The 27,274-nt window shown below is 42.2% G+C and overlaps 1 protein-coding gene across 2 annotated transcripts in view; it reads right to left on the bottom strand.

Annotated features, from left to right (window-relative positions):
* LOC140715792 (kelch-like protein 1) overlaps nucleotides 1-27,274 on the bottom strand; it is a 401,409-nt gene that overhangs the window by 91,950 nt on the left and 282,185 nt on the right. For both annotated transcript variants that reach the window (XM_073028187.1, XM_073028195.1), the window contains one exon: nucleotides 6,380-6,592. In XM_073028187.1, coding sequence (XP_072884288.1) covers nucleotides 6,380-6,592 — 213 coding nt within the window. The remainder of the gene's footprint in view (nucleotides 1-6,379; nucleotides 6,593-27,274) is intronic.

The raw sequence follows: 27,274 nt of genomic DNA, 5'->3' as shown, positions 1-27,274 counted from the left end.
CCTTCGTCAGGAATATTTATATGCTGCTGACTCACTGAAAGCTTCCAACACTTACTGCTTTTATTTCAGATTTCTACCATTTCCATCTTTTGTTCAGCTTTTTAATTGGTAATTGGTTTAATTTCGTCACATGTACTGAAATGTAATGCAAAAATTTGTTTGTATGCCATCCAGACAGTTTAATACATAGACAAGTGTATTGGGGGGAGGAACAGAACACAGAATATAGTAAACACAAGAGATTTGGCATATGCTGGTAATCTGGAGCAAAAAACACAACATGCTAGAGAAGTGGGGGATGAAGTGAGAAGCTGGGAGAGGGTAAGTAGAAGAGTTGAAGAGCAGAAGAAGAGGGAATCTGATAGGAGAGGAGAGTGGATCATGGGAGTCTATCTCAGATTCTCACTTCATTTCCCTTCCCTACCCACCTATCCACCATCCCCCTCAACTGGTCTCACCTATATCTGCTAGCTTGCATTTCTTCCCCTCCCCTCATCTTCTTATTCTGGCTTCTTCTCCCTTCATCTCGAGTCCTGATGAAGGGTTTCAGAATGAAACACTGGCTGTTTGTTCCTCCCCACAGATACAGGCTGACCTCGAGCATTTTGTGTGTGATGCAGAATATACTTTTATAGCTACAGACAAAGTGCAATGCAGGCAGATAAATAAAATGCAAGGGCCATGATGAAGTGGATTGAGAGATCAAACATTTTCCTTAATGTATAAGGCATCTACTCTAGGGTCTTACAACAGTGGCATAGTAGCTGCCCTTGAACTTGGTGATACTTGCTGTCAAGCTTTTTGTGTCTTTGAGCTTTTAATATTTATTTGGCCTCGAACAGCATCTGTGTGAGGAAAAGGCAGGGTCAATGTTTCAGGTTAAGATCCTGAATTCAGTCTCTTCAGCCTGCTTTGTCTTTCAACAGAATCATAGCTCACTTGCTATTTTAAAAAGCATATTCCTCGATTTGTTTGGTGTCCAGAAATCTGTCTCTATTTCCTACTTAGATTTTCATTACCATTTGGCATCCACTACCTTCTGAGGAAGAGATTTCTATAAAACTGATCACCTTCTGTGTAAAGAAAACTGTCATTTCTCTAATAAATATCTTGCATCACACCCTGTGACTCTATGGCATTCATTAACTTTGAGCCACATTTTGAAATTATGCTGTCATATAACACAGAAATAAGCCCTTTGGTCCAGCAATTTGCTGCTGACCATCAAACATCCATCCAATATTTTATTCTCCCCACATTCCCATTAACTCTCATCATATTTTACTCTTCACAACTAAAGGTAATTTATAGAGGCCAATTATTATTACCAGCCTGCACTTTTTTGGTATATGGGAAGTAGCAACGGTAGCTGAGAAATCCAGGAAGACACAGGGAGAACGTGCAAACTCCACACAGACATTACTGGTCTGGGTTGTACTCTGGCTGCTGGAACAGTGAGGCACTGGTTCATCTAGTGTGTGTATGTTGTGATGTGGAAAATACTTTGTACATTCAGTGGGATTTCATGGATATCAACGTGGTACTAACCAGGAAAACCACATTTAGAATTGTGCAATTAGCAGAAAATTGTGGCCACAATACACGTGATGACACCCCTACTATCCACAGTTTCTGTACCATGAAACTAACATCAACAAAATATACTCCTACTCTGCTGTGGTCAATCCCTTAAGCTGCTGCTGTTCTTGACACAAGCATTCAGCCATCTTGTAACAGTGCTGGGTCATGAATTGTTGCCAAAAGTTTGCTTTTCTGTCTAGAGATCGGTTGCAATGCTGAAAATCACTGTATTCAAAATATAGCTAGATAAGTAAATGTAGAAAAATAACCAACAGGGAGGGATTGGAGATATTGGCCTATAAAGTGGTATTCTTTTTCACGCTCCTCAATCAGTATTATCATGTGGGATGAATGTTCTCTTCTGTTTTGTTTCATGATTTTCTGTGATTTTGCTTCATGTTTTCATTCCAACATCATATTCATTATGGCAGTTTATTGCTATCCTCATTTCTGGGGTTCAAATGCTTCCCAGCATTTTTTCAAGGATGCTGATCTTGACAATTAATCCAATTGCTCCATAGAGTATTGGTCACAGTATGCGTTGGACTCAGATAAATAAAAGATGAATGTGTCAGGCTGACATGCACAGTTAATTACACTTTGACATGCTTAGTTAACCATTTCACATTGTGTCTATAATAATTTCTGGACTTGACAAAGATACATATGTTTATAGACAGAACAGTTTGATCTGATCAAATGGTCAACTGTGTTTTTAGTACGCTCACTTCCTCAGATCCAATATTGTATTTGGTTTGGAATGCATACCAAGGGACCACAACAGCAAGATCAAACAAGTCAATGAAATTACTGATAAAGCGAGCACAGCTCTCTCAAGACATCATCATTGCTTTCTTTTCATACTCTACTCAAAGGCATCTGAGTCACATGCCATTTCCATCTCTGTAACTGCCAATATATTCCAGAAGGGTTCAGCAACAATTTGGTAATCTGGTCCAGCCAGATACTGATGTTAAAAGCTTGCTAAAATTTTGAAAAAAAGACAATCTACAAGGTGCAACGTGCTAAAATACAGCTCAAGTAAACTACCTTGTTTTTGGATAGATAAAACATAGCTTTAATAGATTTTTTCTTTTTGCTTGTGTATTCATTTTCAGACTTTGGACATCATGAGCAAAGCAGTATTTATTGTCCATCCTTAGATTAGAGAGAATCAGATCTATTATCCCTCATTTATAGGATATGAGATCTGTAATTTTTCAGCAACAGCACAGTGGTAAGATTGGCCTGTTGTGGCAAGTTGATAGCTAGGAAATAATAATGTCCATAGTCTCCTTCACACTGTTGTTCACTAAGACAAGTAACATCCATTACCAATGGTAGACACGTTCAATTAATTGCAGTGCATGCTTCATCTACATATCAGAAGCCACATCTCATGTTACGTAGCATACTCTAAGGTAAAGTCATATTCATATAGACCACAAAACTTTTCTTTAAAAAGAAACAAACCGAAGAAACGTGTTAATAGCCTACATATTTTGAGCTATATCAGCAGGTGATCATTGACATTTGTAAAAATATGCAATTAATTGCTTACAGAGGCATATTCAGTGATTTAAATAGTGTGCACATTTCTTTAATGCTCTCATCTTAAAAATTCTAATAGCAATTTAGCACCCAATCCAGATAATCTTATTAACTATTTCTTTAAATAAATTCCACATCCTGTACTACAACTGTTATCTTGACTGTACCAGCTCCTAAATACATTGTTCAACACATTTTCTGTAACACCAGACTTAGCACCACTAATTATCAACAATAATAGCAGATATAACTATACACTGATATTAGCATTTACAAAATACCTTCTCAAGGGTCCTGATCTTTCTGCCTATGCACTCACTCCTTGTAGCTCAGTTTCCCAAAAACACTGAATATGTTTCCTCTCCAATTGCTTGTGCCCTTTGGTTCCAGAAACCCTACTATGAGAAACTTCCTTTCCATGTCCATATAAATTACATAAAAAGTGCAAAAGAGAGGTGAAAAAAATAAAATAGTGAGGTAGGGTTCATGGGATCATTGTCCATTCAGAAAGCTAATGACATAGGGGAAGAAGCTGTTCCTGAAACGAAGAGTGTGTGTCTTCAGATTCCAATAGTTCCTTAATGGCAGCAGTGAGAACAGGGCTAGGAAGATAAAACTGTTCACCCTTTCCACTGCTGATCCCTTGATGAGGACTGGTGTGAGTTCTCTCAACTTCCCCATCCTGAAGTCCACAATCAATTCCTAGGATCATTCTTGTAAACCTCCTGTTGACTCCTTCCAATGCCAGCACATCCTTTCTTAGATAAGGGACCCAAATTTGCTCACAATAGTCCAAGTGCAGTCTGACCAATGCCTTAAATAGCCTCAGCATTACATCTTTGCTCTGATATTCTAGTCCGCTGGAAATGAATGCCAACATTGCACTTGCCTTCCTTACCACTGACTGAATCCTGCATGAGGACTCCCAAGTTCCTTCATTGCTCATTCTTGTAATCTGTCCAAGTCCTTCTGCAGATTCACTGCTTCCGCAATGCAATATGCCCCTCCACCTACCTTTGTATCATCTGCAAACTTGATCACAAAGCCATCAAATACATCATCCAAACTATTGATATGTAACATGAAAAGATGTGGTCTCAACAACAAACCCTGCAGAACACCACTAGTTATCGCAGCCAACCAGAAAAGGCCACTTTTATTCCCATTCTTTACTTCCTGCCAATCAACCAATCATTTATTTCTGCCCCCATTTCTCCTGTATAACCAAGAGTTTTTATCTTTTTTATCAGCCTCTTGTTTGACACCTTGTCAAAGGCCTTCTGAAAATCCATGTAAATAACATCTACCTACACTCCTTTGTCTATTTTGCCTGTTATTTCCTCAAAGAATTCCAACAGACTTGTCATGAAAGATTTTCCCTGAAGGAAACTATGTTGACTTTGTCCTATTTTATCATGTGCCTCCAAGTACCCTGAAAACACATCCTTAACAATCAACTCCTTAACAACCACTTAAGTCAGGCTAACAGGCCTATAATTCTGTTATTTTTTTCTGCTTCTCTCCCTTCTTAAAGAGTGGAGTGACATTTGAAATTAGTCTCTGGAACCTCCCACAATCAAATGAATCATGAAAGATCATTATTAATGGCTCCACATCTCTTCAGCTACCTCTTTCAGAACTCTTGGATGTAGTCCATCTGGTCCAGGTGACTTAAGTACCTTCAGATTTTTCAGCCTCCCTGGCATCTTTTCCTTAGTAACGACAGTTACTCCCTTCTCATCCTGACACTCTCAAATTTCTTGCACACTGCTGATGTGTGGAGCACAGTGAAGAATGGCACAAAATACTTTTTGAATTCAACCCCAATTTCTTTGTTCCCCATTACTAACTATGCAATTTGACTTCTGATTGGAAAATATTGAGTTCAAAGACTACACTAGCATATGGAATAGCTCTAAATGAATTGGGAGATCTAAAATAAAATAAAGCAAGGAGAATCACAGGTGAGTGGGGTGTGATGGGAAAATAGGGATAGCGCCAGGGGAGGTGTGAGAATAACCCACACAAAATGCTGGTGGAATGCAGCAGGCCAGAGAGCATCTTTAGGGAGAAGCACTGTCGACGTTTTGCACTGAGACCCTTCGTCAGGACTAACTGAAAGGAAAGATACTAAGAGATTTGAAAGTAGGAGGGGGAGGGGGAAATGCAAAATGATAGGAGAAGACCGGAGGGGTTGGGATGAAGCTAAGAGCTGAAAAGGTGATTGGCAAAAGTGATACAGAGCTGGAGAAGGGAAAGGATCATGGGACGGGAGGCCTAGGGAGAAAGAAAGGAGGAGGGGAGCACCAGAGGGAGATGGAGAACAGGCAGAGTGATGGGCAGGGAGAGAGAAAAAAAACAAACAACTAAATATGTCAGGGATGGGGTAAGAAGGGGAGGAGGGGCATTAATGGAAGTTAGAGAAGTCAATGTTCATGCCATCAGGTTGGAGGCTACCCAGCCGATATATAAGGAGTTGTTCCTCCAACCTGAGTGTGGCTTCATCTTGACAGTAGAGGGGGCCATGGATAGACATATCAGAATGGGAATGGGACGTGGAATTAAAATGTGTGGCCACTGGGAGATCCTGCTTTCTCTGGCAGACAGAGCGTAGGTGTTCAGCGAAATGGTCTCCCAGTCTGCGTCGGGTCTCACCAATATATAAAAGGCCACACCGGGAGCACCAGACGCGGTATACCACACCAGCCGACTCACAGGTGAAGTGTCGCCTCACCTGGAAGGACTGTCTGGGGGCACTGAATGGTGGTGAGGAAGGAAGTGTAAGGATAGGTGTAGCACTTGTTCCGTTTACAAGGATAAGTACCAGGAGGGACTTCTCCAGCTCTGTATCACATTTGCCAATCACCTTTCTGGCTCTTGGCTTCACCCCACCCCCTCTGGTCTTCTTCCATCATTTCGCATTTCCCCCTCCCCCTCCTACTTTCAAATCTCTTAGTATCTTTCCTTTCAGTTAGTCCTGACGAAGGGTCTCGGCCCGAAACGTCGACAGTGCTTCTCCCTATAGATGCTGCCTGGCCTGCTGTGTTCCACCAACATTTTGTGTGTGTTGTTCGAATTTCCAGCATCTGCAGATTTCCTCGTGTGAGAATAACCATTTGTTTATGTAGGCATGCAAAATAGCTCAGCAAAATATACGATAAGGGAATGGAAAGTAACACATTTCAGTGTTGTAGGATTGAGCAGGAGAGGGAGAAGCACGAACAAGGAGGAGAGAAGTTAAACATACCTGAGGTGGGAGCAGTGGCAACCTTATGTATGCCAGCAGTGTTGCCAAATCTCGACATCTCCTTTGCACGTCATATTTCACCCACATCATCAGGGCATGGAATATTGTCTCTTCGTCAGGAACATTCACGTCATCACTTACTAGAAGTTTAAGAATGTCATCTGTAGGCAGCAGCAAAAATTCCTGATTTCTGATCACTTCCATAATGTGCTCCTATAAAAAAAGCACAGAAGCAACTCTTTTCAGAAATCTATCTTTAGCATTCATGGAGCATTTTAATATACACGTGGTCCCACATTTATAAAGACCAGCCTTTTTTGTATTGTAGCCACTGATACTGAAATAATGGAATTTCATATGGAATTTGATTCAGAATAGAGAAGTTTACTATTACTGACATATATCATGAAATTTCTTGTTTTACATGTACAGTATAATACAACAAAACTACAATGAGTTACAAAAAATAAGTAAATAGTGAAATAAAGGAGTAGTGAGGTAGCGTTCATGGGCCATTCAGAAATCTGAGGCCGGAGGGCAAGAATCTTTCTGAATCACTGAGTGTGGATCTTCAGGGCTCTGTCCCTCCTACCAATTGCATTAGAGTCATAAAACACTACATCACAGAAACATTCCTTTCACTCAGCTAGTCCATGAATCAACCTAGTCCCATCGATCTGCACCTGGTCCATACCCCTTTCATCCATGTGCCTATCCAAATTTCTCTTAAATGATGAAATTGAACTACCTCTACCACTTGCGCTGGCAACTCATTCCACACTCTCACCACCCTCTGAGTGATCAAGTTCCCCCTCATGTTTCTCTTGAACTTTTCATCTTTCACCCTTAACCCATGACCAATAGTTCTTATCTCACCCAACTTCAGTGGAAAAAGCCTCCTTTCATTTACCGTATCTATACCCCTCATATTGTTGACAGAATTTCAGAGGGTGATGAGAGGATGTACAGGAATGAGATATATCAGTAGTTGAGAGGTGACGCAGCAACAAACTTGCACTCAATGTCAGTAATACCAAAGAACCAATTGTGGACTTCAGAATAGGTAAGATGAAAGGACACATGCTAATCTTCATAGAGGGATCAGAAGTGGAAAGAGTGATCAAATTCAGGTTCTTAGGTGTCAATATATCTGAGGATTTATCCAAGCCCCAATATATCAATACAGCTATAAAGAAGGGACAACAGCAGCTATGGTTCATAAGGAGATGAGGTGATTTGGCACGTCACCAAAGACACTTGAAAACTTCTACAGATGTACCATGGAGAGTAATCTAACTGGCTGCAGTATGGAGATCTATTGCACAGGATCAAGATAAGCTGCAGATAGTTGTATACTTAGTCAGCTCAATCATGAGCACTAGCCTGCGTAGTATGCAAGACATCTTCAAGAAGCAATGTCTTGAAATGTGGCATCCATCATTAAGGGCCCCCATCACCCAGGTCATTCTCTGTTTTCATTGCTTTCAGGAAGGAAGTACAGAAGCCTGAAGGCACACACTCAATGATTCAGGAACAGCTTCTCCCCCTCTGCCATCTGATTTCTGAATGTACACTGAACCCATGAACAATACCTCACTACTTTTTTATTTCTATTTTTGCGCTACTTTAATTTAACTATTATATATGTGTGTGTATGTGTGTATATATAATATATATATATATATATACACCATAAAATCATATACTTAGTATAATCAATGTTTTTCTATTATTATGTATTGCCCTACACTGTTGCCAGAGAAACAACAAATTTCATGACATATGCCAGAGATATTAAACCTGATTCTGATTAAAGTCCTAGCATACTCAACCTGTTCTCCAACATTTTTCCAAACTCTCTCTACATGTTCCTCTACATAGGTGACAAAACTACACATAATACTCCAAATTAGGCCTCATCGACATCTTATACAACTTCAACATAACATCCCATCTCCTGTACCTAATACATTGATTTATAAAGGCCAATGTGCCGAATGCTTTCTTTTTGACCCTATCTACCTGTGATGCCAATTTCAATGAATTATGTACCTGAGTTTCCAAATACTTTTGTTCTACCAAACTCCTCAGTACCCTAACGTTCACTGTGTAAGATCTAACTTGGTTGGTCCTACCAAAATGCAAAACATCACACTTGTCTTCATTAAATTACATCTGCTAATTTTCAGCCCATTTTTTTCAGTTGGTCTAGTTCCTGCAGCAAGTTTTGCTAGCCACTTTCTCTCTCCAATACACCCACAATCATCCTCAAATTTGTTGATCTAGTTTACCACATTATCATCCAGATCATTGATATAGATGACAAACCACAATGGACCCAGTGCCAATCCCTACAGCACTCCACTTATCACGGGCCTCAACTACCACTACTACTCTCTGGCTTCTCCTGCAAAGCCAATATCTTATCTTGAATACCAAGTGACTGGACACTCTTGACCAACCTCCCAGGCAGGACCTTGTTAAAACCCTTATTAAAGTCCATGTAGACAACATCCACTGTCTTGCTTTCATCAACTTTCCTGGTAATTTCCTCAAAAAACACTATAAGACTGGTTAGACCATAAGAACATAAGACCATAAGGGCCGAATTAGGGCATTTCATCATGGTTGATTCATTTCCCTCTCAACCCTGTTCTCCTCCCTTCTTCCCGTAACCTTTTACACCCTGACTAAGCAAGAACCTATCAACCTGCGTCTTAAGTATGCCTAATATTCTGGCCTCCACAGTCATTAGCAGCAACAAATTCCACAGATACACCAACCTCTGGCTCAAGAAATTCTGTCTCATCTCCATTCTAAGTGGACATCCCTCTGTTTTGAGTCTCTGCCCCCTTGCCCTAAACTCCTTCAATATAGGAAAAATCCTTTCCACATCCACCCTAACTAGGCCTTTCATCATTTGATTGGTTTCAATAAGATCCTCTCTCATTCTTCTAAATTCCAGCAAATAAAGGCCCAGAGCCATCAATCACTCCTCATATGATAACCCTTTCATTCCCAGAACATTCTCGTGAAACTCCTCTGAACCCTCTCCAACAACACCACATCCTTTCTTAAATAAGGGGCACTAAACTGCTGACAATACACCTTGAGGCCTCATCAGTACCTTTAAAACCTCAACACTGCATCCTTGCTTTTATATTCTAGGCCTATTGAAATGAATGCTGAAGTTGTATTTGCCTTCTTCACCACCAACTCAACCTGCAAATTAACCTTTAGGGAATCCTGCATCAGGACTCCCAAGTCCCTTTACAGCTTGGATCGTTGATCTTTCTCCCTGTTTCCTCAACACTACCTGCCCCTTCACCTATCTTGTTATTGTCAGCAAACCTGGCTACAAAGCTGTCAATTCCATCATCCAGATGATTGACATTCAACATAAAAAGAAACGCTCCCAACTTCGCACCCTGCGGAATATCACTAGTCACCATCAGACAAACAGAAAAGGTACCCATAATTCCCACTCTTTGCCAATGCAGTATCCATGCTAGTAATAATACCATGTGCTTTTATCTTGTTAAGTACCCTCTCAACGGCATTTTAAAAATCCAAGTACACAACGTTCACAGGTTCTCCTTTGTGTATCCTACTTGTTATTTCCTCAAAGAATTCCAACAGATTTGTCAGGCAAGAATTTCCCTTACGGAAACCATGTGAACTTTGACCTATTTTATCATGTGCTTCCAAGTATCCCAAAGCTATATCCTTAACAATTGACTCCAACATTTTCCCAACCAGTAAGGTCAGGTTAACTGGTCTATAATTTTGTTTCTTCTGCTGCAATCACTTCTGCCCCCTGACATACTCGAATTTCTGGCATACTGCAGTGTCTTCCATAGTGAAGACTGATGCAAAAAAGTTTGTCTGCCATTTCCTTGTCCCCCATTACTACCTCTCCAGTGTCATTCTCCAGTGGTCCAATACTCACGCCCTTCATTTACTCTTTATATATCTGAAGAAATGTTTGGTATCCTTTTTGATGTTATTTGCTAATTTACCTTCATATTTCATCTTTTTCCCCCTTAAGGATTTTTAGCTGTTTTCTATTGGTCTTTAAAAGTTTCACATTCCTCTAACTTCCCACAATTTTTTTTTGCTTTATTTATGCCCTCTATTTTACTTTTAATTTGACTTTGACTTTCCTTGTCATCCGCAGTTGTATCATCTTCTATTTTGGATACTTCTTTATCTTTGGGATATATCTATCCTGTAACTTCTGAATTGCTCCCAGAAATGTCAGCCATTGCTGCTCGGCCATCATCCCTGCAAGTGGTTGCTTCCAGTCATCTTTGGCCAGCTCTTTTCTCATGCCTCTGTAGATGCCTTTACTCCACTGTAATACTGATACATCTGACTTTAGCTTCTCCCTCTCAAATTGCAGTGTGAATCCTATCATATTATGATCACTGGCTCCTGAGGTTTCCTTTACCTAAAACTCCCTAATCAAATCCGATTCACTACACAACACCTTATCCAGAATAGCTTATCCCCGTTGGCTCAACCACAAGCTTCTCTTAAAAAAAAATCTCATAGGCATTCTTCAAATTCTTTCTCTTGGGATCCCGCACCAACTGATTTTCCCAATGAATGTGCATATTGAAATTTCCCATGATTATTGAAACATTGCCCTTTTGACATGCACTTTCTATCTCCCATAATAATTTGTAGCTCACATCCAGATGGCTCTTCGGAACCTTTATTTATTTCGCATCAAGATCTTTTAACACTTGCAGTTCCTTAATTCTACCCACAAGGAACTTACCCACCTTCTGATCTTATGTAACACGAGTGAATCTGCAGATGCTGGAAATAAATAAAAACACAAAATGCTGGCAGAACTCAGCAGGCCAGACAGCATCTATGGGAGGAGGTAGTGACGACATTTCGGGCCGAAACCCTTCATCAGGAGTGAAGTAAGATGGGATGGTCAAGGGGGGATAAGAAGTGGGGGGAGGGATAGAGAGCTGGGAAGTGATAGGCTGGAGGGAAATGGGCTAGGGGAAGGTGGAGAATTATGGGAAATAAAGAAAGGTAGGGCTGGGGGGAGATTATAGTGAGGGGGGAAAAGAGAGAGAAAGAGAACCAGACTAAAATAATGATAGGGATGGGGGTAAGGGGGGGGGGCAGGGGTATCAATGGAGGTCAGTGAGTTGGATGTTCATGCTGGCAGGTAGGAGGCTTCCTAGATATATACTGTATCCGGTGCTCCCGATGTGGCCATTTATACATTGGGGAGACCTGCCACAGACTGGGAGACCGTTTCGCAGAACACCGGCGCTCAGTCCTCCAGCAGTGGCGGGATCTCCCTGTGGCCACACATTTCAATTCCACAGACCACTCCCACTCCGATATGTCTGTCCATGGCCTCCTCTACCGTCAAGATGAGGCCACACGCAGGTCAATGGAGCAATACCTTATCTCCCGCCTAGGTAGCCTCCTTCCTGCCGGCATGAACATCCAACTCACAGACCTCCGTTGATACCCCTGCCCCCCTTACCCCCATCCCTATCTATTATTTTAGTCTGGTTCTCTTTCTCTCTCTTTTTCCCCCTCACTATAATCTCCCCCCAGCCCTACCTTTCTTTCTCTTTTATTTCCCATAATTTTCCAACTTCCCCCTAGCACATTTCCCTCCAGCCTATCACTTCCTAGCTCTCTACTTTATCCCTCCCCCCACTTCTTATCCCCCCTTGACCATCCCATGTTACTTCCCTCCTGATGAAGGGTTTCGGCCCAAAATGTCGTCACTACCTCCTCCCATAGATGCTGTCTGGCCTGCTGAGTTCTGCCAGCATTTTGTGTTTTTATTCTGATCTTATGTCACCTCTTTCTAATGATTAGATATTGTTTTTACCAACAGAGCCATGCCACCCTACTGCCTACCTCCCTGTCCTTTTGATACAATGTGTAACCTCGATACACATTGAAAACTATAATCGTCTTTTGGCCACAACTCTGATGACCACAATTTTGTTCCTGCCAACATCCAACTGTGCTACAAGATCATCTACTTTATTTCATATACTTTATATATTCAAATATAACACCTTCAGTGCTATATCAGTCACTTTTTGCAATTTTGTCCCCTTTTTATACTGCAACCATCCCACTGACTGCAAATTTGCCGTATCATCTGCCTGTGATTCCTGACAGTGTTCCTAACACTGTCTCTGTTTGTGAACCAACAACCCTATCATTCCAGTTCCCATTCCTCTGCCAAATTATTTTAAACCTTCCCCAACAAGTCTGCTAACAAACCTGCCCACAAGGATATGAGACCCTCTAGGTTGAGGTGTGTTCCGTCCTTTTTTTACACGTCATATCTTCCACAGAGGAGATCTCAATGATACGGAAATCTGAAACCCTGCCCTCTGCACCCATTCCTCAGCCATACATCATCATTACATACTAATCTTACCCTCACTGGTGCGTGGCACAGACAGCAATTGAGAGATTGCTACCCTGGAGGTCCTGCTTTTCAGCTTTCTACCTAGCTCACTAAAATCTCTCTCCATGACTTCCTCACTTTACCTAACTACAGTATGTCATTTATGCCAATATGTACCAAGACTTCTGGCTGCACATCCTCCCTCACAAGGGATGCAACATACCATCCTTGCGTCGCTGTCATGTCCACGGAATCTCATGTCTACTGTTGTAACTATGAAAGCCCCTATCACTACTGCAGTCCTCATCTCCCCCCTTCCCTCTGAGTCACAGGATAAGTGCAGAGACCCAATTGCAGCAGCTTCCCCCACCCCCGTGGTTTCTCTCCCTGAACAATATCCAAAATGGTATACTTATTATTGAGGGGAACTGCCACAGTGTACACTGTACTAGTTACCTATTTCCCTTCCCTCTCCTGACAGTCACCCATTTACCTGTCTCTGCCACTTAGGTGTGACGCCCTACCTGTAGCTCCTTACTGTCATCTCCTCAGTTTCCTGTACCAGCTGAAGATCATCAAGCTGCAACTCCAGTTCCTTAACACCTTCTCTGAGGAGCTTCAGCTCAGTGCACCTGGTGCAGATGTGATTATCTGGGAGGCTAGAGGTGCAAGCTCATAACGATGTAGATTGTGAGATCAAGAGTCCATCCTGTAGTAATTGGGATACATTATAACAGCAGGGTATAAGCTATCCTTGAGCCTGGTGTTACATGCTATTGGTCTCTTGTATCTTTGGAAGAGGGAGGAAGAGGGGAGAAGAGGGAATATCCACTGTGTAAGGTCTCTGAAGTAGCAAACATAACTTATAGCCAATTGGAAAGTCTCCTTTCATGATTTATATAGTATATAAAACAAGGTGAATAAAAATTCAAATTGAATTATAATGGTTGAAGTTATAAATTACGATTATTTTCCTCTTAATGTTTTTAACATTTAACATCGATGCGAACCATTGTCTTTGAACCAGTCCTTTCTGATATTCAACTTTGACCTTCAGGGAATAATATCTTGCTAATCCCAAATTGTAAAAATGTGAAACAGTCTGGCATTGCAGCACATCATTAAAGATGCCTTCCTTGAGCGAAAAGATACAAAGAAGTTTGAATGTCCAGATTCCCACAATGAATACTAAACACTTCAAATTAACTAATAATTTGAAACCTTCAGGCACACCAATGAATGTGCACAGTTAACCACTGATAGATTGGCTTGCACTATTCCTCCTGTACTTGTTGAACTACTATTCATTTATGGCCCTGCAACAACTTAAAATGATCACTTTTGCTTTAAAATCTTTGCAGTTGCTCCTGATTGCTATCTTCACAGAAAACTTAGCTCTGTATATCTCCAATTTTAATAACTTCATAGTTAGTTTCCTCATCTGGGGGTCTGAAAACCTCTTGGTAAACCTTACCAGCTGTCTTCCAACAACACACATAAAATGCTGGTAGAACACAGCAGGCTAGGCAGCATCTATAGGGAGAAGCGCTGTCGACGTTTCGGGCCGAGACCCTCGTGTCAGCTGTCTTCCTCTGCCTTTTCTCCTTTAAGATGTTCCCTGTATATTATGTATTAACTCTCCTAAAACCTAAAAGGGTTGCCATGTCTTTGAGGTATTGTAAAGATAGAAAAATAACTGCAAATGCTGGAATCTGGAGCAACATAATCTGTCCGAGGGACTCAGTGGGTCGAGCAGCATCTGTGGGAGGGAAGGAACTATCGAGCGGTTGGGTAGAAATGCTGCCTCAGAACTACGATGTACAGTTTCAACCTGAGAAATCAGTAATTCCTTTCTCCCAAAAGATTCTGCTCAACAGTCTGAGTTACTTGAGCAGATTGTTTGTTACTCTTGGGATATTTTAATATTTCCAACTTGCAGCACCTAAAGTGCAAGTTATATCCCAGCTTCCAAAACATCTTTGCAACATCGATTCATTTTACCAATGCATTCAATTAGTTTATTATTCAGAGCAATGCAGCCAAACTGAACAACAACATGGTCCTTCCAAAACTTGTGCAATGTGCTATTGATTCATCTCCTTGACAGAGGCCGAATTCTAAGAAATGGATCAATAAGAAACTGTGCCATCTATAATACATTACAAAATATAAAAACTCATTCCAACTCATTCCTCTCCACCCCCATCCTCCTCCACTCAGCAGTATCTCAGCTGTCAAATTTGATTGCCTTTCTGCCTGTATTTGCCGACTCCGAATTTTCAGCCACAGCACAAAATGCATAATTTTGTTGGGAATATTCCTTCACCAAAATTTGATGAATTCCTGTTCCTGTGCAAGACAAATAAAAATCCTGTTATTTTCACTGCTCCTGAACGTGCTTTCCCCAGGGTGCTTGCCGACAGTAGACTTCCATCTGTAAACCGGATTGAAGGACTAGCATGCTGTACAGACACAATGCTGACATACTGCCACCTGTGTTCAACCTGCCTGCCTTGCTTCTCTATACTTCAAATGCACAGCATTAGCTGAGAGTCACGCCAGGGGCATGCTAAGATTATGAAGGACTCAGCATTGTTCTTTTATACTTGTAGATAAACCAAGTGCTGAGAAAATCAGTGAATCTGTTACTCAGGATGCCAGTTACGACAGCGAAGATATTGCTAACTTAGACTAAGTATACAATATGATGCTGGTCACTGCAGCTTCAGGAATCCAATTTCTTTGAAGCACATTGTCTGGCCACTGTCAATACATTCAAACTTCTGAAACAGAGTACAATACACTTTACAGAAGTGGCGTATTCCTAAAGAAAAACATGCAGCTGAATTCTGCATAATATGGTCCCATGACAAAAATGACAAACTGGTTGTTTCTTTCACATTTTGTGTTTACAAAGAATGGGAGTAAAGGGATCCTATTCTGTCTGGCTGCCAGTTACCAATGGAGTTCCATAGGGGTCACTGCTCTTTATGATGTATGTCAATGATTTGGACAATGGGATTAATGGATTTGTGGCTTAATTTGCTGATGATACACTCCTGTGGCCATCTCCCTCAGTAGTCGTTATCTCGTTTTGGATGCTGTTGAGGGGGGTGACCTGACAGAGGATGACCACAGCGATCGGGTCTCTGGCACTGAGTCTGGTTCTGTGGTGCAGGAGGGAGAGAAGAAGATGAGAAATGCGGTAGTTAGGGGATTCCATAGTGAGGCGAACAGGCAGGAGGTTCTGTTAGAGATACCTGCATGGTGTGTTGCCTCCCAGGTGCCAAGGTACGGGATGTCTTGGGTTGGGAGCAGAGTATTCTGAAGGGAGGGGGTGAACAGTCAGAAGTCTTAATGCATGTTGTTACCAATTACATTGGTAGAAAAAGGAAGAAGGTGCTGAAGAGAGAATTCAGGGAGTTGGGCAGGAGGCTGAAAAGCAGGACCTCCAGGGTAACAATCTCAGGATTTCAGCCTGTGCATGTGCAAATGAGGGCAAGAATAGCATGATCAGGCATATTAATGAGTGGCTAAGAGACTGATGTAGAGGGCAGGGTTTCGGGCTCCTGGATCATTGGAGCCTCTTCTGAGGGGAGGTGTGACCTGTAAAAACGGATGGGTTACACCTGGACCCAAAGGGGTCCAATATCCTAGCAAACGGGTGTAATAGAGCTGTTAGGGAGTGTTTAAACTAATTTGGCAGGGGGATGGGAACTGGAGTAATAGGGGAAACAGAAATAAAACAGAGATGATAAAAAGGACAGGCAGGAGATGAGGCATAATCACAGCCAGTGGGATGATTTACAGGGCAATAGAGGTTTGGTGCAGTTAAAAAAAAAAGCAACAAATACAGGACTGAATGTGTTATACTTGAATGCACACAGCATAAGGAATAAAATGGACGATCTTGAAATTCAGCTACAGATTGGCAAGTATGACATTGTGGCCATCTCTGAAACTTGGCTAAAAGATGGCTGCCATTGGAAGCTGAACATCCAAGGATATACGGTGTATCGGAAAGATAGGTTAGTATGCAGAGGGGGTGGTGTGGCCCTGTGTATAAGAAATAATATTAAATCATCGCAAAGGGATGACATAGGAGCAGAAGGTGCAGTGTCTCTACGGGCTGAGTTAAGAAATTGCAGTTGTATATAGGCCTCCAAACAGCAGCTGGGATGTGGATTTACAAATTACAGCAGAAGATAGAAAAGGTGTGTCAGAAGGGCAATGTCATGATAATCCTTGGGAATTTTAACATGAAAGTGGATTTGGAAAACCAGGCCAGTACTGGACCTCAAGAAAGAGAATTTGTAGAATGTCTAAGGGATGGCGTTTTAGAACAACTTGTTGTTGAGCCTACTAGGGGATTGGCTGAGCTGGATTGGGTGTGTACAATGATCCAGAGGTGATAAGAGAGCTTAAGGTTAAGGAACCCTTAGGAAACAGTGACCACAACATGATCGACTACACTCTTTAATTTGAGAAGGAGAAACTAAATGCCAATGTGTCAGTATTTCAGTGGAATAAAGGAAATTACAATGGCATCAGAGGGGAACTGGCCAAAGTTGACTGGAAAGGGACTCTAGCGAGAAGAACCGCAGAGCAGCAATGGCCGGAGTTTCTGCGAAAAAATGACAGAAGTGCAAGACAGATATATTCCAAAAAAGAAGAAATTTTTGAATGGAAGAAGGACACTGCTGTGGCTGACAAGTGAAGTCAGAGCCAAAGTAAAAGCAAAAGAGAGGGAATACAAGGAAGCCAAAGGCAGCGAGAAGATCGAGGATTGGGAAGCTTAAAAACTTTCAGAAGGAAACTAAGAAGGTCATTAGGAAGGAAAAGATGAATTATGAGAGGAAGCTGGCGACTAATATCAAAGAAGATACTAAATGCATTTTTAAGTATATAAAGGGTGAAAGAGGGTTGAGGGTAGATATAGGACCAATATTAAATGACACTGGAGATATTGTAATGAGAGCCGCAGAGATGGCAGAGGAACTGAATGTGTATTTTGAATCACTCTTCACAGTGGAAGAGATCTGCAGTATAACGAACATTCAAGAGTGTCAGGGAAGTGAAGTATGTGCAGAGAAAATTACAATTGAGAAGGTGCTCAGGAAGCTTAATGGTCTGAGGGTGGATAAATCTCATGGATCTGATGGAATACACCCTCAGGCTCTGAAGGAAGTAACTGGAGAGATTGCAAAGACATTAACAATCACCTTTCAAGAATTGACAGATTCTGGCTTTGTACCGGATGACTGGAAAATTGCAAATGTCACTCCGCTATTTAAGAAGGGTGGAAGGCAACGTAAAGGAAACTATAGACCTGTTAGTCTGACATCAGTGATTGGGAAGTTGTTGGAATCAATTGTTAGGGATGAGATTATGGAATACCTGGAGGCACATCACAAGATTAGCTAATGCCAGCATGGTTTCCTGAAAGGAAAATCCAGACTGACTAACCTACAGCAATTTTTTGAGGAAATTACAAGCAGGGTAGACAAAGGAGATGCAGTAGTGGAGATGCACATAAGTGGAGATGTGGAGAAAGCGAACCAGCTGAACAACTTCTTCAACAGGTTCGACAGCTCAATCTCATCCTCACCGCAGAAATCCACACCAGGCTTACTTCCCTCACAGGAAAATAGCCACTCACAGGAGACCTTACGGATTACGGCTGCACAGGTGGAAGGTCAACTGAGGAAGATCTGTACCAGCAAGGCGGCTGGACCGGATGGAGTTTCCCCACGATTACTGAGGGCCTGTGCGACTGAGCTGGGAGAACCACTACAGCGCATCTTCAACATGAGCCTGGAGCAGAGAAGAGTACCCAGACAGTGGAAAACATCCTGTATTGTCCCGGTACCGAAGAAACCACAACCAAAGGAGTTGAATGACTTCAGACCTGTTGCCTTGACGTCGCACGTGATGAAGACCATGGAGCGGCTGATAATACAGAACCTGAGGCCACAAACCAGGCACGCCCAGGATCCTCTTCAGTTTGCGTATAAGGAGAAAGTGGGAGTGGAGGATGCTATCACGTATTTGCTGCACAAATCACTCTCTCACCTAGATGGGGTCAGTTGTGCTGTGAGGATTACATTCCTTGACTTCTCTAGTGCCTTTAACACCATCCAGCCCAAGATCTTAAGGCACAAACTAACGGAGATGGGAGTAGACTCTCACATGGTGGATTGGATAGTGGACTACTTGACAGATAGACCTCAGTATGTGCGGTTGGGAGACTGTAGGTCTGACACGGTGGTCAGCAGCACAGGAGCGCCGCAGGGAACCGTACTCTCTCCGGTCCTGTTCACCCTGTACACATCAGACTTCCAATATAACTTGGAGTCCTGCCATGTGCAGAAGTTCGCTGATGACACGGCCAAAGTGGGGTGTGTCAGGAATGGACAGGAGGAGGAGTATAGGAAACTGATACAGGACTTTGTGATATGGTGCAACTCAAACTACCTGCATCTCAATATCACCAAGACCAAGGAAATGGTGGTGGACTTTAGGAGATCTAGGCCTCATATGGAGCCAGTGATCATTAATGGAGAATGTGTGGAGCAGGTTAAGACCTACAAGTATCTGGGAGTACAGTTAGACGAGAAGCTAGACTGGACTGCCAACACAGATGCCTTGTGCAGGAAGGCACAGAGTCGACTGTACTTCCTTAGAAGGTTGGCGTCATTCAATGTCTGTAGTGAGATGCTGAAGATGTTCTATAGGTCAGTTGTGGAGAGCGCCCTCTTCTTTGTGGTGGCGTGTTGGGGAGGAAGCATTAAGAAGAGGGACGCCTCACGTCTTAATAAGCTGGTAAGGAAGGCGGGCTCTGTCATGGGCAAAGTACTGGAGAGTTTAACATCGGTAGCTGAGCGAAGGGCGCTGAGTAGGCTACGGTCAATTATGGAAAACTCTGAACATCCTCTACATAGCACCATCCAGAGACAGAGAAGCAGTTTCAGCGACAGGTTACTATCGATGCAATGCTCCTCAGACAGGATGAAGAGGTCAATACTCCCCAATGCCATTAGGCTTTACAATTCTACCGCCAGGACTTAAGAACTTTTTAAAAGCTATTATTAATGCTTTTTGAGATAGTGATTTAGATGCATATCATATTTTTTTTACTGAGTTAAGTATTGTATGTAATTAGTTTTGCTACAACAAGTGTATGGGACATTGGAAAAAAGTTGAATTTCCCCATGGGGATGAATAAAGTATCTATCTATCTATCTATCTATCTATCTAGAGACATGGTGTACTTGGATTTTCAGAAGGCCTTTGACAAGGTGCCGCACATGAGGCTGCTTAACAAGTTAAGAGCCCATGGAATTACAGGGGAGTTACTAGCATGGGTGGAGCATTGGGGGATCGGCAGAATACAGAGAGTGGGTATAAAGGGATCCTATTCTGGCTGGCTGCCTGTTACCAGTGGAGTTCCACAGGGGTTGGTGTTGGGACCGCTGCCCTTTACAATGTATGTTAATAACTTAGAGTAAGGTATTAATGGATTTGTGGCTAAATTTGCCCATCTGCAGAGAGACTTAGATAGTTTAGTGGAATGGGCAAAGAAATGGCAAATGAAATACAATGTTGGAAAGTGTATGGTCATGCACTTTGGTGGAAGAAATAAAGGGGGAGACTATTATTTAGATGGGGAGAGAATTAAAAATGCTGAGGTACAAAGAGACTTGGGAGCCCTTGTGCAGTATACCCTAAAGGTTAACCTCCAGATTAAGTCAGTGGTGAAGAAGGAAAATGCAATTTTGGCATTCATTTCTAGAGGTATAGAATATAAAAGCAAGGATTTGATGCTGAGGCTCTATAAGGCACTCGTGAGACCACACTTGGAGTATTGTGTGCAGTTTTGGGCTCCTTATTTTAGAAAGGATATACTGACATTGAAGAGGGTTCAAAGAAGATTCACGAGAATGATTTCAGGAATGAAAGGGTTACCGTATGAGGAACGTCTGGCAGCTCTTGGGCTGTAATCCCTGGAGTTCAGGAAAATGAGGGGGGATCTCATAGAAACATTCCGAATGTTAAAAGGCCTGAACAGATTAGTTATGGTAAAGTTATTTCTCATGGTAGGGGAGTCTAGGACAAGAAGGCATGACTTCAGGATTGAAGGACATCCATTTAGAACAGAGATGCGGAGAAATTACTTTAGTCGGATGGTAGTAAATCTGTGGAATTTGTTGCCACAAGTGGCTGTGGAGGCTAAGTCATTGGTTCCATTTGAGGCAGCGATAGATAAGTTCTTGATTAGCCAGGGCATCAAAGCGTATGGGGAGACGGCAGGGGAGTGGGAATGACTGGCTGAAGTGGATCAGCCCATGATTGAATGGCAGAGCAGACTTGATGGACCGAATGGCCTACTTCTGCTCCTATAGCTTATGGTCTAATGATTATATTCTCACATAAGTTTGAAGAGTGAATTTTTATTCTGTATCTCAAAATAGTTTGTTGGTGAAATGTGAATTTCTTAATACAAGTTGCTGAGTCACTGCAGATACTGCAATATGGAGTAACAGATAATCTGCTGGATAGGCTCCTTGGATGGCATGGATGTGGGGCCAAAGGGCCTGATTCCATACTGTATAACCCTGTGACTCTATGGCTGCAAATTGATTAAAACCAGAACACACAAATCATGGAGTTTAATGTTTCATTAGATAATGGAATAATAAAGGCATTATGAGGTAACTGGATGTGACAGTTTTCAGACAAATGAAATTCACATCACCATCTGTATATAGAGTTAGGAAAGAGGCTGGAGAAGAGGACCTCCAAGGGAGTAATCTCCAGATTACTCCCTATGCCATGGGCTAGTGCAGGTAGGAATAGATAGCACAGATGAATGAGTGATTGCAGAGATGGTGCAGTGTACCAGGTTTCAAGTTCTTGGATCATTGAAATCTTTTCTGGGAAAGGGGTAACCTGTACAAGAAGGTCGGGTTGTAACGGAACTGGAGGAAACCATTATCCCAGCTGGGAGGTTTGCTGATGCTACTTGGCAAAGTTTAAACTAGTTTTACAAGGGGCTGGGAATGGGAGCAACAGATCAATAAGGGAAGGATCGAACCAGAAGGTATATATCAGGGGCCGTACTTGACCTGGAGTTGGGTAATAAGACTAGACAGGTGACTGACCTATCAGTGGGTGAGCAATTAGGGAACAGTGACTGCAATACCTTAACGATCAGGATAGCTATTGATAAGAATAGGTATGATCCTTGTGGGAGAGTTTGAAGTTGGAGTTGGGCAAATTTTGAGGGCATTAGGCAGGAACTAAGTAACCTTAATTGGGAAAACCTGTTTTTTCTGGTAAATCTACATCAGACATATAGAAGGTGTTTAAAGATCAATTGCACAGAGTACAGTAAAGGAATATTCCTGTTAGAAGGAAGGATGGGGATGGAAAGTTAAGAGAACCTTAAATGTTCAGAGAGGTGATGGATTTGGTCAAGAAGAAACAGGAGAAGTATGTAAAGCTTCAGAAGTCAGGATCAAACAAAGCACAGGCAGAGTATAAAGATGCCAGAAAAGAACTGAAGAATGGAATTAGGAAAGCCTGGAGTGGCCATGAAAAGGCCTTGGCTAGTAGGATTAAGGTGAAGCCCAAGACATTCTATATGTAGATCAAGAACAAGAGAATAAGTAGGGAGGGGATGGGACCACTCAAGGATAAAGGGTGGGGGGGGGGGGGGGGAACATGCACTCTTGGATGCGAAGAATGTGAGTGAGGTACTTTGCTTCAGTATTTACCAAGGAAAAAGAATGGGAGGACCAGGAGATCAGTGCTGAGTGTATAAATACATTACAGCATTTAGAGGTCTAGGAGGAGGAAGTGTTGGGAATCCTAATGAATATTAAGGTGGATAAGTCCCCAAGGCCTAATGGGATTGACCCCAGGTTATTAAAGGAAGCAATAGGCGAGATTGCAGGGCCCTTGATCAGTACCTTCATGTCCTCTCTAGCCACAGGACTGGTGAATGACTAATTTTGCAACTTTATTTTTGAAGGGAACAAGAGAAAAGCCTAGCAACTATAGACCAGTGAGTCTCTCATCAGCTGTAGGGAAATTTCTGGAGAAAATTCTTAGGGATTGGATATATGAGCATTTAGAAACCCATGGCCTAATTATGGAGAGACAGCATGGCATTGTGGTGGCAGGTCATGTCTTACCAATTTGACTGAGATTTTGAGAGATTAATGAGTGTAGGGCAGTGGATGTTGTCTATGTGGATTTTAGTAAGGCATTTGACAAAGTCCCTCATAGGAGGCTAATCTAGAAGATGCATGAGGTCCACGACAAATTGGCTGTTTAGTTTCAGAACTGGCCGGTGCATAGAAGACAAATGGTAGTGATTGATGGTTTTCGAGCTGGAGGCCTGCCATTAGAGGAGCTCTGCAGGGATCTGTTCTGGGACCTCTGCTGTTGGTGATATATACAAATGACCTGGATAAAACTGTAGATGGGTGGATTAGTAAATTTGCAAATTATACCAAGCTTGGTGGAGTTGTGGAGAGTGTAGAAGACTGGCAAAGATATAGCACATCAGAATTGTGGCTGGAAGATGATTATAGTTTTCAGTTCAGTAGGGCAAATGTAAGGAGACATTGCACTGTTAAGGGCAAGTTCCTTACTAGTGTTGCTGAGCAGAGAAAATTTGACATCCAAGTTTATAGCTCCTTGAAAGTGGCAACAAAGGTCAATAAGGTGGTTAAAAATGCTGATGGAATGCTTGCTTTTATTATTCGGGGCATTGAGTTCAAAAGTCAGTTATGTTGCAAATTTTAAAAACTCTGATTAGGTCACATCTGGAGTATTGCATACAGTTCTGGTCATCCCAATATAGGAAGGCTGTTTAGGCTTTGCAGAGGGTGCAGAAGAGTTTTGCCAAGATGCTGCCTGGTTTAGAGGGTTGGTGCTGTCACAAGAGGCTGGGTAAACTTGGATCGTTTTCTCTAGAGCCACAGAGGCTGAGGGAAGATCCGACAGAGGTTTGCAAGATTATGAAATGCGTAGATAGAGTGGACAAAGAACATCAGTTTCCCAGGGGTGAAATGTCTAATACCAGAGACCATGTATTGAAGGTGAGAGGGGGTAGGTTCAGGGGGATGTGGAGGTAACTTTTTTCCTCAGAGTGTAATGGATGTCTGGAATGCACTCTCTGGTATGGTGGTAGAGGCAAATACATTAGAGGCTTTTAAGAGCCCTTCGGACAGGCACATGGATGTAAAAAAGATGGAGGGATATGAACATGGTGTAAGTAGGAAGGGTTAGTGTTTGGCTGTTTTTGATTTGCTTTTTAGCTGGTTCAGCACAACATTGTGGGCCGAATGGCCCGTTCCTCTGCTGTACTGTTCTATGTTCTATCAAGACAAGGAAAAGATAAATAATCTCACAACGATAAACCTAAAATTAAAACTGCTTGAATCATTTGCATGTAAAAATACCCTTCCTAATAAATTTAATATCAGTCCACCTAAGTAAAATCAGAGAGACCAATATATAAAAAATTACAGAAGCTTTCTCACTAAATGTCTTGGAGATGAATCAAAAGTAGGAAATGACATGGTTTAGTTTCAGTCTCATGTAGTGCATTCAGTGTTCCCAACAAGGCCTCTTCTACACTGGGGAAGCCATACACAAATTGAGTGATCATTTTGTTGCATATATTCAATCTATAGGAGTTACACTGTATTTGTGAATGCCAGCCATTATTTATTTACTTACTTATTCATACTCTCTCTATCTCCCTCTCTCTTCTATCGCTTTGTAACGTCCTGCACTTCTACAGTTTGAGGAACAACATCTTGTCTTTCAACTTTACAGCCTTCTTTACTCAATATCCAGTTCTCCAACTTCAGATACTTACTGCCCATTATGCCACTGGCATTTAGGGCAGCAATGAAGGTCCTCCATCTCTGGGGGAGTTCAGGGCTTCCTTCATCATGTCAGTAGCTTTCTCTCGGTTTTGACTACTGTAAGCTATACAAGTCCCTAGTGGAGACTCAGGAATACTGTCACACTCAGATATAGAAGGATTCCTCTGCATCACAGTCCTGATGCAGGGTCTCGGCATGAAATGTCAACTATTTGTTTATTCCACGGATGCTGCCTGACTTGCTGAGTTCCTCCAGCATTTGTGTGTGTTGCTTTGGATTTCCACAGATTTTTTCGTGTTTGTGATAATATCACTACTATTACTACTACTACTACGGCAAAGTCTCTTCGAGGGATGCCTAACCTGAAGATGTTTAAATCTTCCCTTCAACAGGAGTTTAGTGAAACCCTCCCTCATTGCTCCACCTCTGTGATCTCTGCTGCCGCAATCCTGATTAAGAATTCGGCCTGAAATGCCGACTATTTACTCTTTTCCATCAATGATGCCTGGCCTGCTGAGTTCCCCTAGCATTTGAATGTGTTGCGAAGAGAGACATTAGAACATTTAGTTACAACTGGAAAGCTGGAAGGAAAAAGAAGCAGAGGCAGACAGAGAATGAGAATGAGAGATGGATTAACATCACGGTTAGAAACAGGGGAGGCAACAACTACGATTTTGGGGGTCAGGGACTGTGATGGATGGAGAGTCATGATTGACTACGCCGAACGGCAAGGTACCTGAACTGAACTGTGAAGGATTCTTCATAGTTCTTTCTGTAACAATTTTATTTTACCAGAGAGGGTTGTTAGCCTTGAGCTGAACTCCTGAATGTGGACGCCTGGTGGGTCACTCTTAGTCTGGCCTCTACCCTTTGATCTCTTTGGCATGGGTAACCCTACCAAGAGTCAAAGAGTAAAGCCCTGACTTCAGCCAACATAGCTCTCTGGGTCATTGAGGCACGTAAACCTCTAAACCAATGACTAGGTTGTGGTCTTCTTGGGGGCGACTTTAGGTAGTGCACTCTTTATGCCTGTCTCTACCAAAATTGGTCATTTCTGTTGGTGCTCTGTTTGGGATTTTGTTTCACTATTTCCCTCTCTCCATTAGTATAACCTGTCCTATGGCTCTGTTATTAGCAGCACAGCTTTCCCGGAGCAAAGGAGGCTGAGGGGGTGTCTTGAATGAACTACATAAGGCTGGAGAAGCCATGGGCATGAGCAGATAGTCAAATCTTTCTCCCATGCCAGGGCTGTCAAAAACAAGACAGCATCCGTTTAGAGTGAGAGATAGGAGTCTCAAAGGGAATCGGAAATGCAAATTTTTTATAGAAACAATGGTTACAGCTAGGAGAGGCAGTGGGATCAGGATCTAAGCCGCAATTAGAAGGTCATTTAAACAGGCAAGACATGGAAAGACAAAGTCCTGATAGAGTCAAATGGGTTAGTTTAAATGGCAAAAAGTTTAATGGGCTGAAGGACTGACAACACAAATAAAGGAGCATGATGAGCTTCTAACTGTTCTCACCCAATCAAAAATTTTTCTTTTGTTCCACCCATCCCTCCCCAACCTTCTAAATAACAGAAAGGCGACTTATGTTCTCTCATTCCCAGTTCTGATGAAGGGTCTTGCACTTGAAACATTAACGCGGCCAGAAGCACACCAGATGCTGGACTGGATGAAGAAACTGGTGTTGGAGTATTTCTAGGTGCCAGGAGGCTAAACATACAACTATCTGACCTTCTTTTGCATCTCCCTGGACTATGTAGACTGTTTGTGCAGCTGCCCAATTGATTTTGGATAGGATGATGATGATGCCAATTCCTACACATATGAGGACTTTGAAAAATCTTCCACTGCAAATTATGGACTGTTGTCCATTAGAAACTCATCTGGAATATAGGACATGAAAATCTACCGCTTGTGAAAGATGAATGAAACTCTCATTGAATCACAGTTGTCCCTTTCCATGAAATAGTAAAATGAGTGACTGTCACCAAGTTGCTGTTGCGGAGAATCCACAAAGAAACATAGAAACATAGAATACAGGTGCAGGAGTAGGCCATTCGGCCCTTCAAGCCTGCACCGCCATTCAGTATGATCATGGCTGATCATCCAACTCAGAATCCTGTACCTGCTTTCTCTCCATACCCCCTGATCCCTTTAGCCACAAGGGCCATATCTAACTCCCTCTTAAATATAGCCACTGAGCTGGCCTCAACTGTTACCTGTGGCAGAGAATTCCACAGATTCACCACTCTGTGTGAAGATGTTTTTCCTCATCTCGGTCCTAAAAGGCTTCCCCTTTATCCTTAAACTGTGACCCCTCATTCTGGACTCCCCCAACATCGGAAACAATCTTCCTGCATCTAGCCTGTCCAATCCCTTTAGAATTTTATACGTTTCAATAAGATCCCCCCTCAATCTTCTAAATTCCAGTGAGTATAAGCCTAGTCGATCCAGTCTTTCTTCATATGAAAGTCCGGCCATCCCAGGAATCAATCTGGTGAACCTGCTTTGTATTCCCTCTATGGTAAGAATGTCTTTCCTCAGATTAAGGGACCAAAACTGCACACAATACTCCAGT

Source organism: Hemitrygon akajei, chromosome 2, assembly GCF_048418815.1.
Source record: "Hemitrygon akajei chromosome 2, sHemAka1.3, whole genome shotgun sequence".
NCBI lineage: Eukaryota > Metazoa > Chordata > Chondrichthyes > Myliobatiformes > Dasyatidae > Hemitrygon > Hemitrygon akajei.
This window is presented reverse-complemented; position numbering and strand designations above follow the sequence as displayed.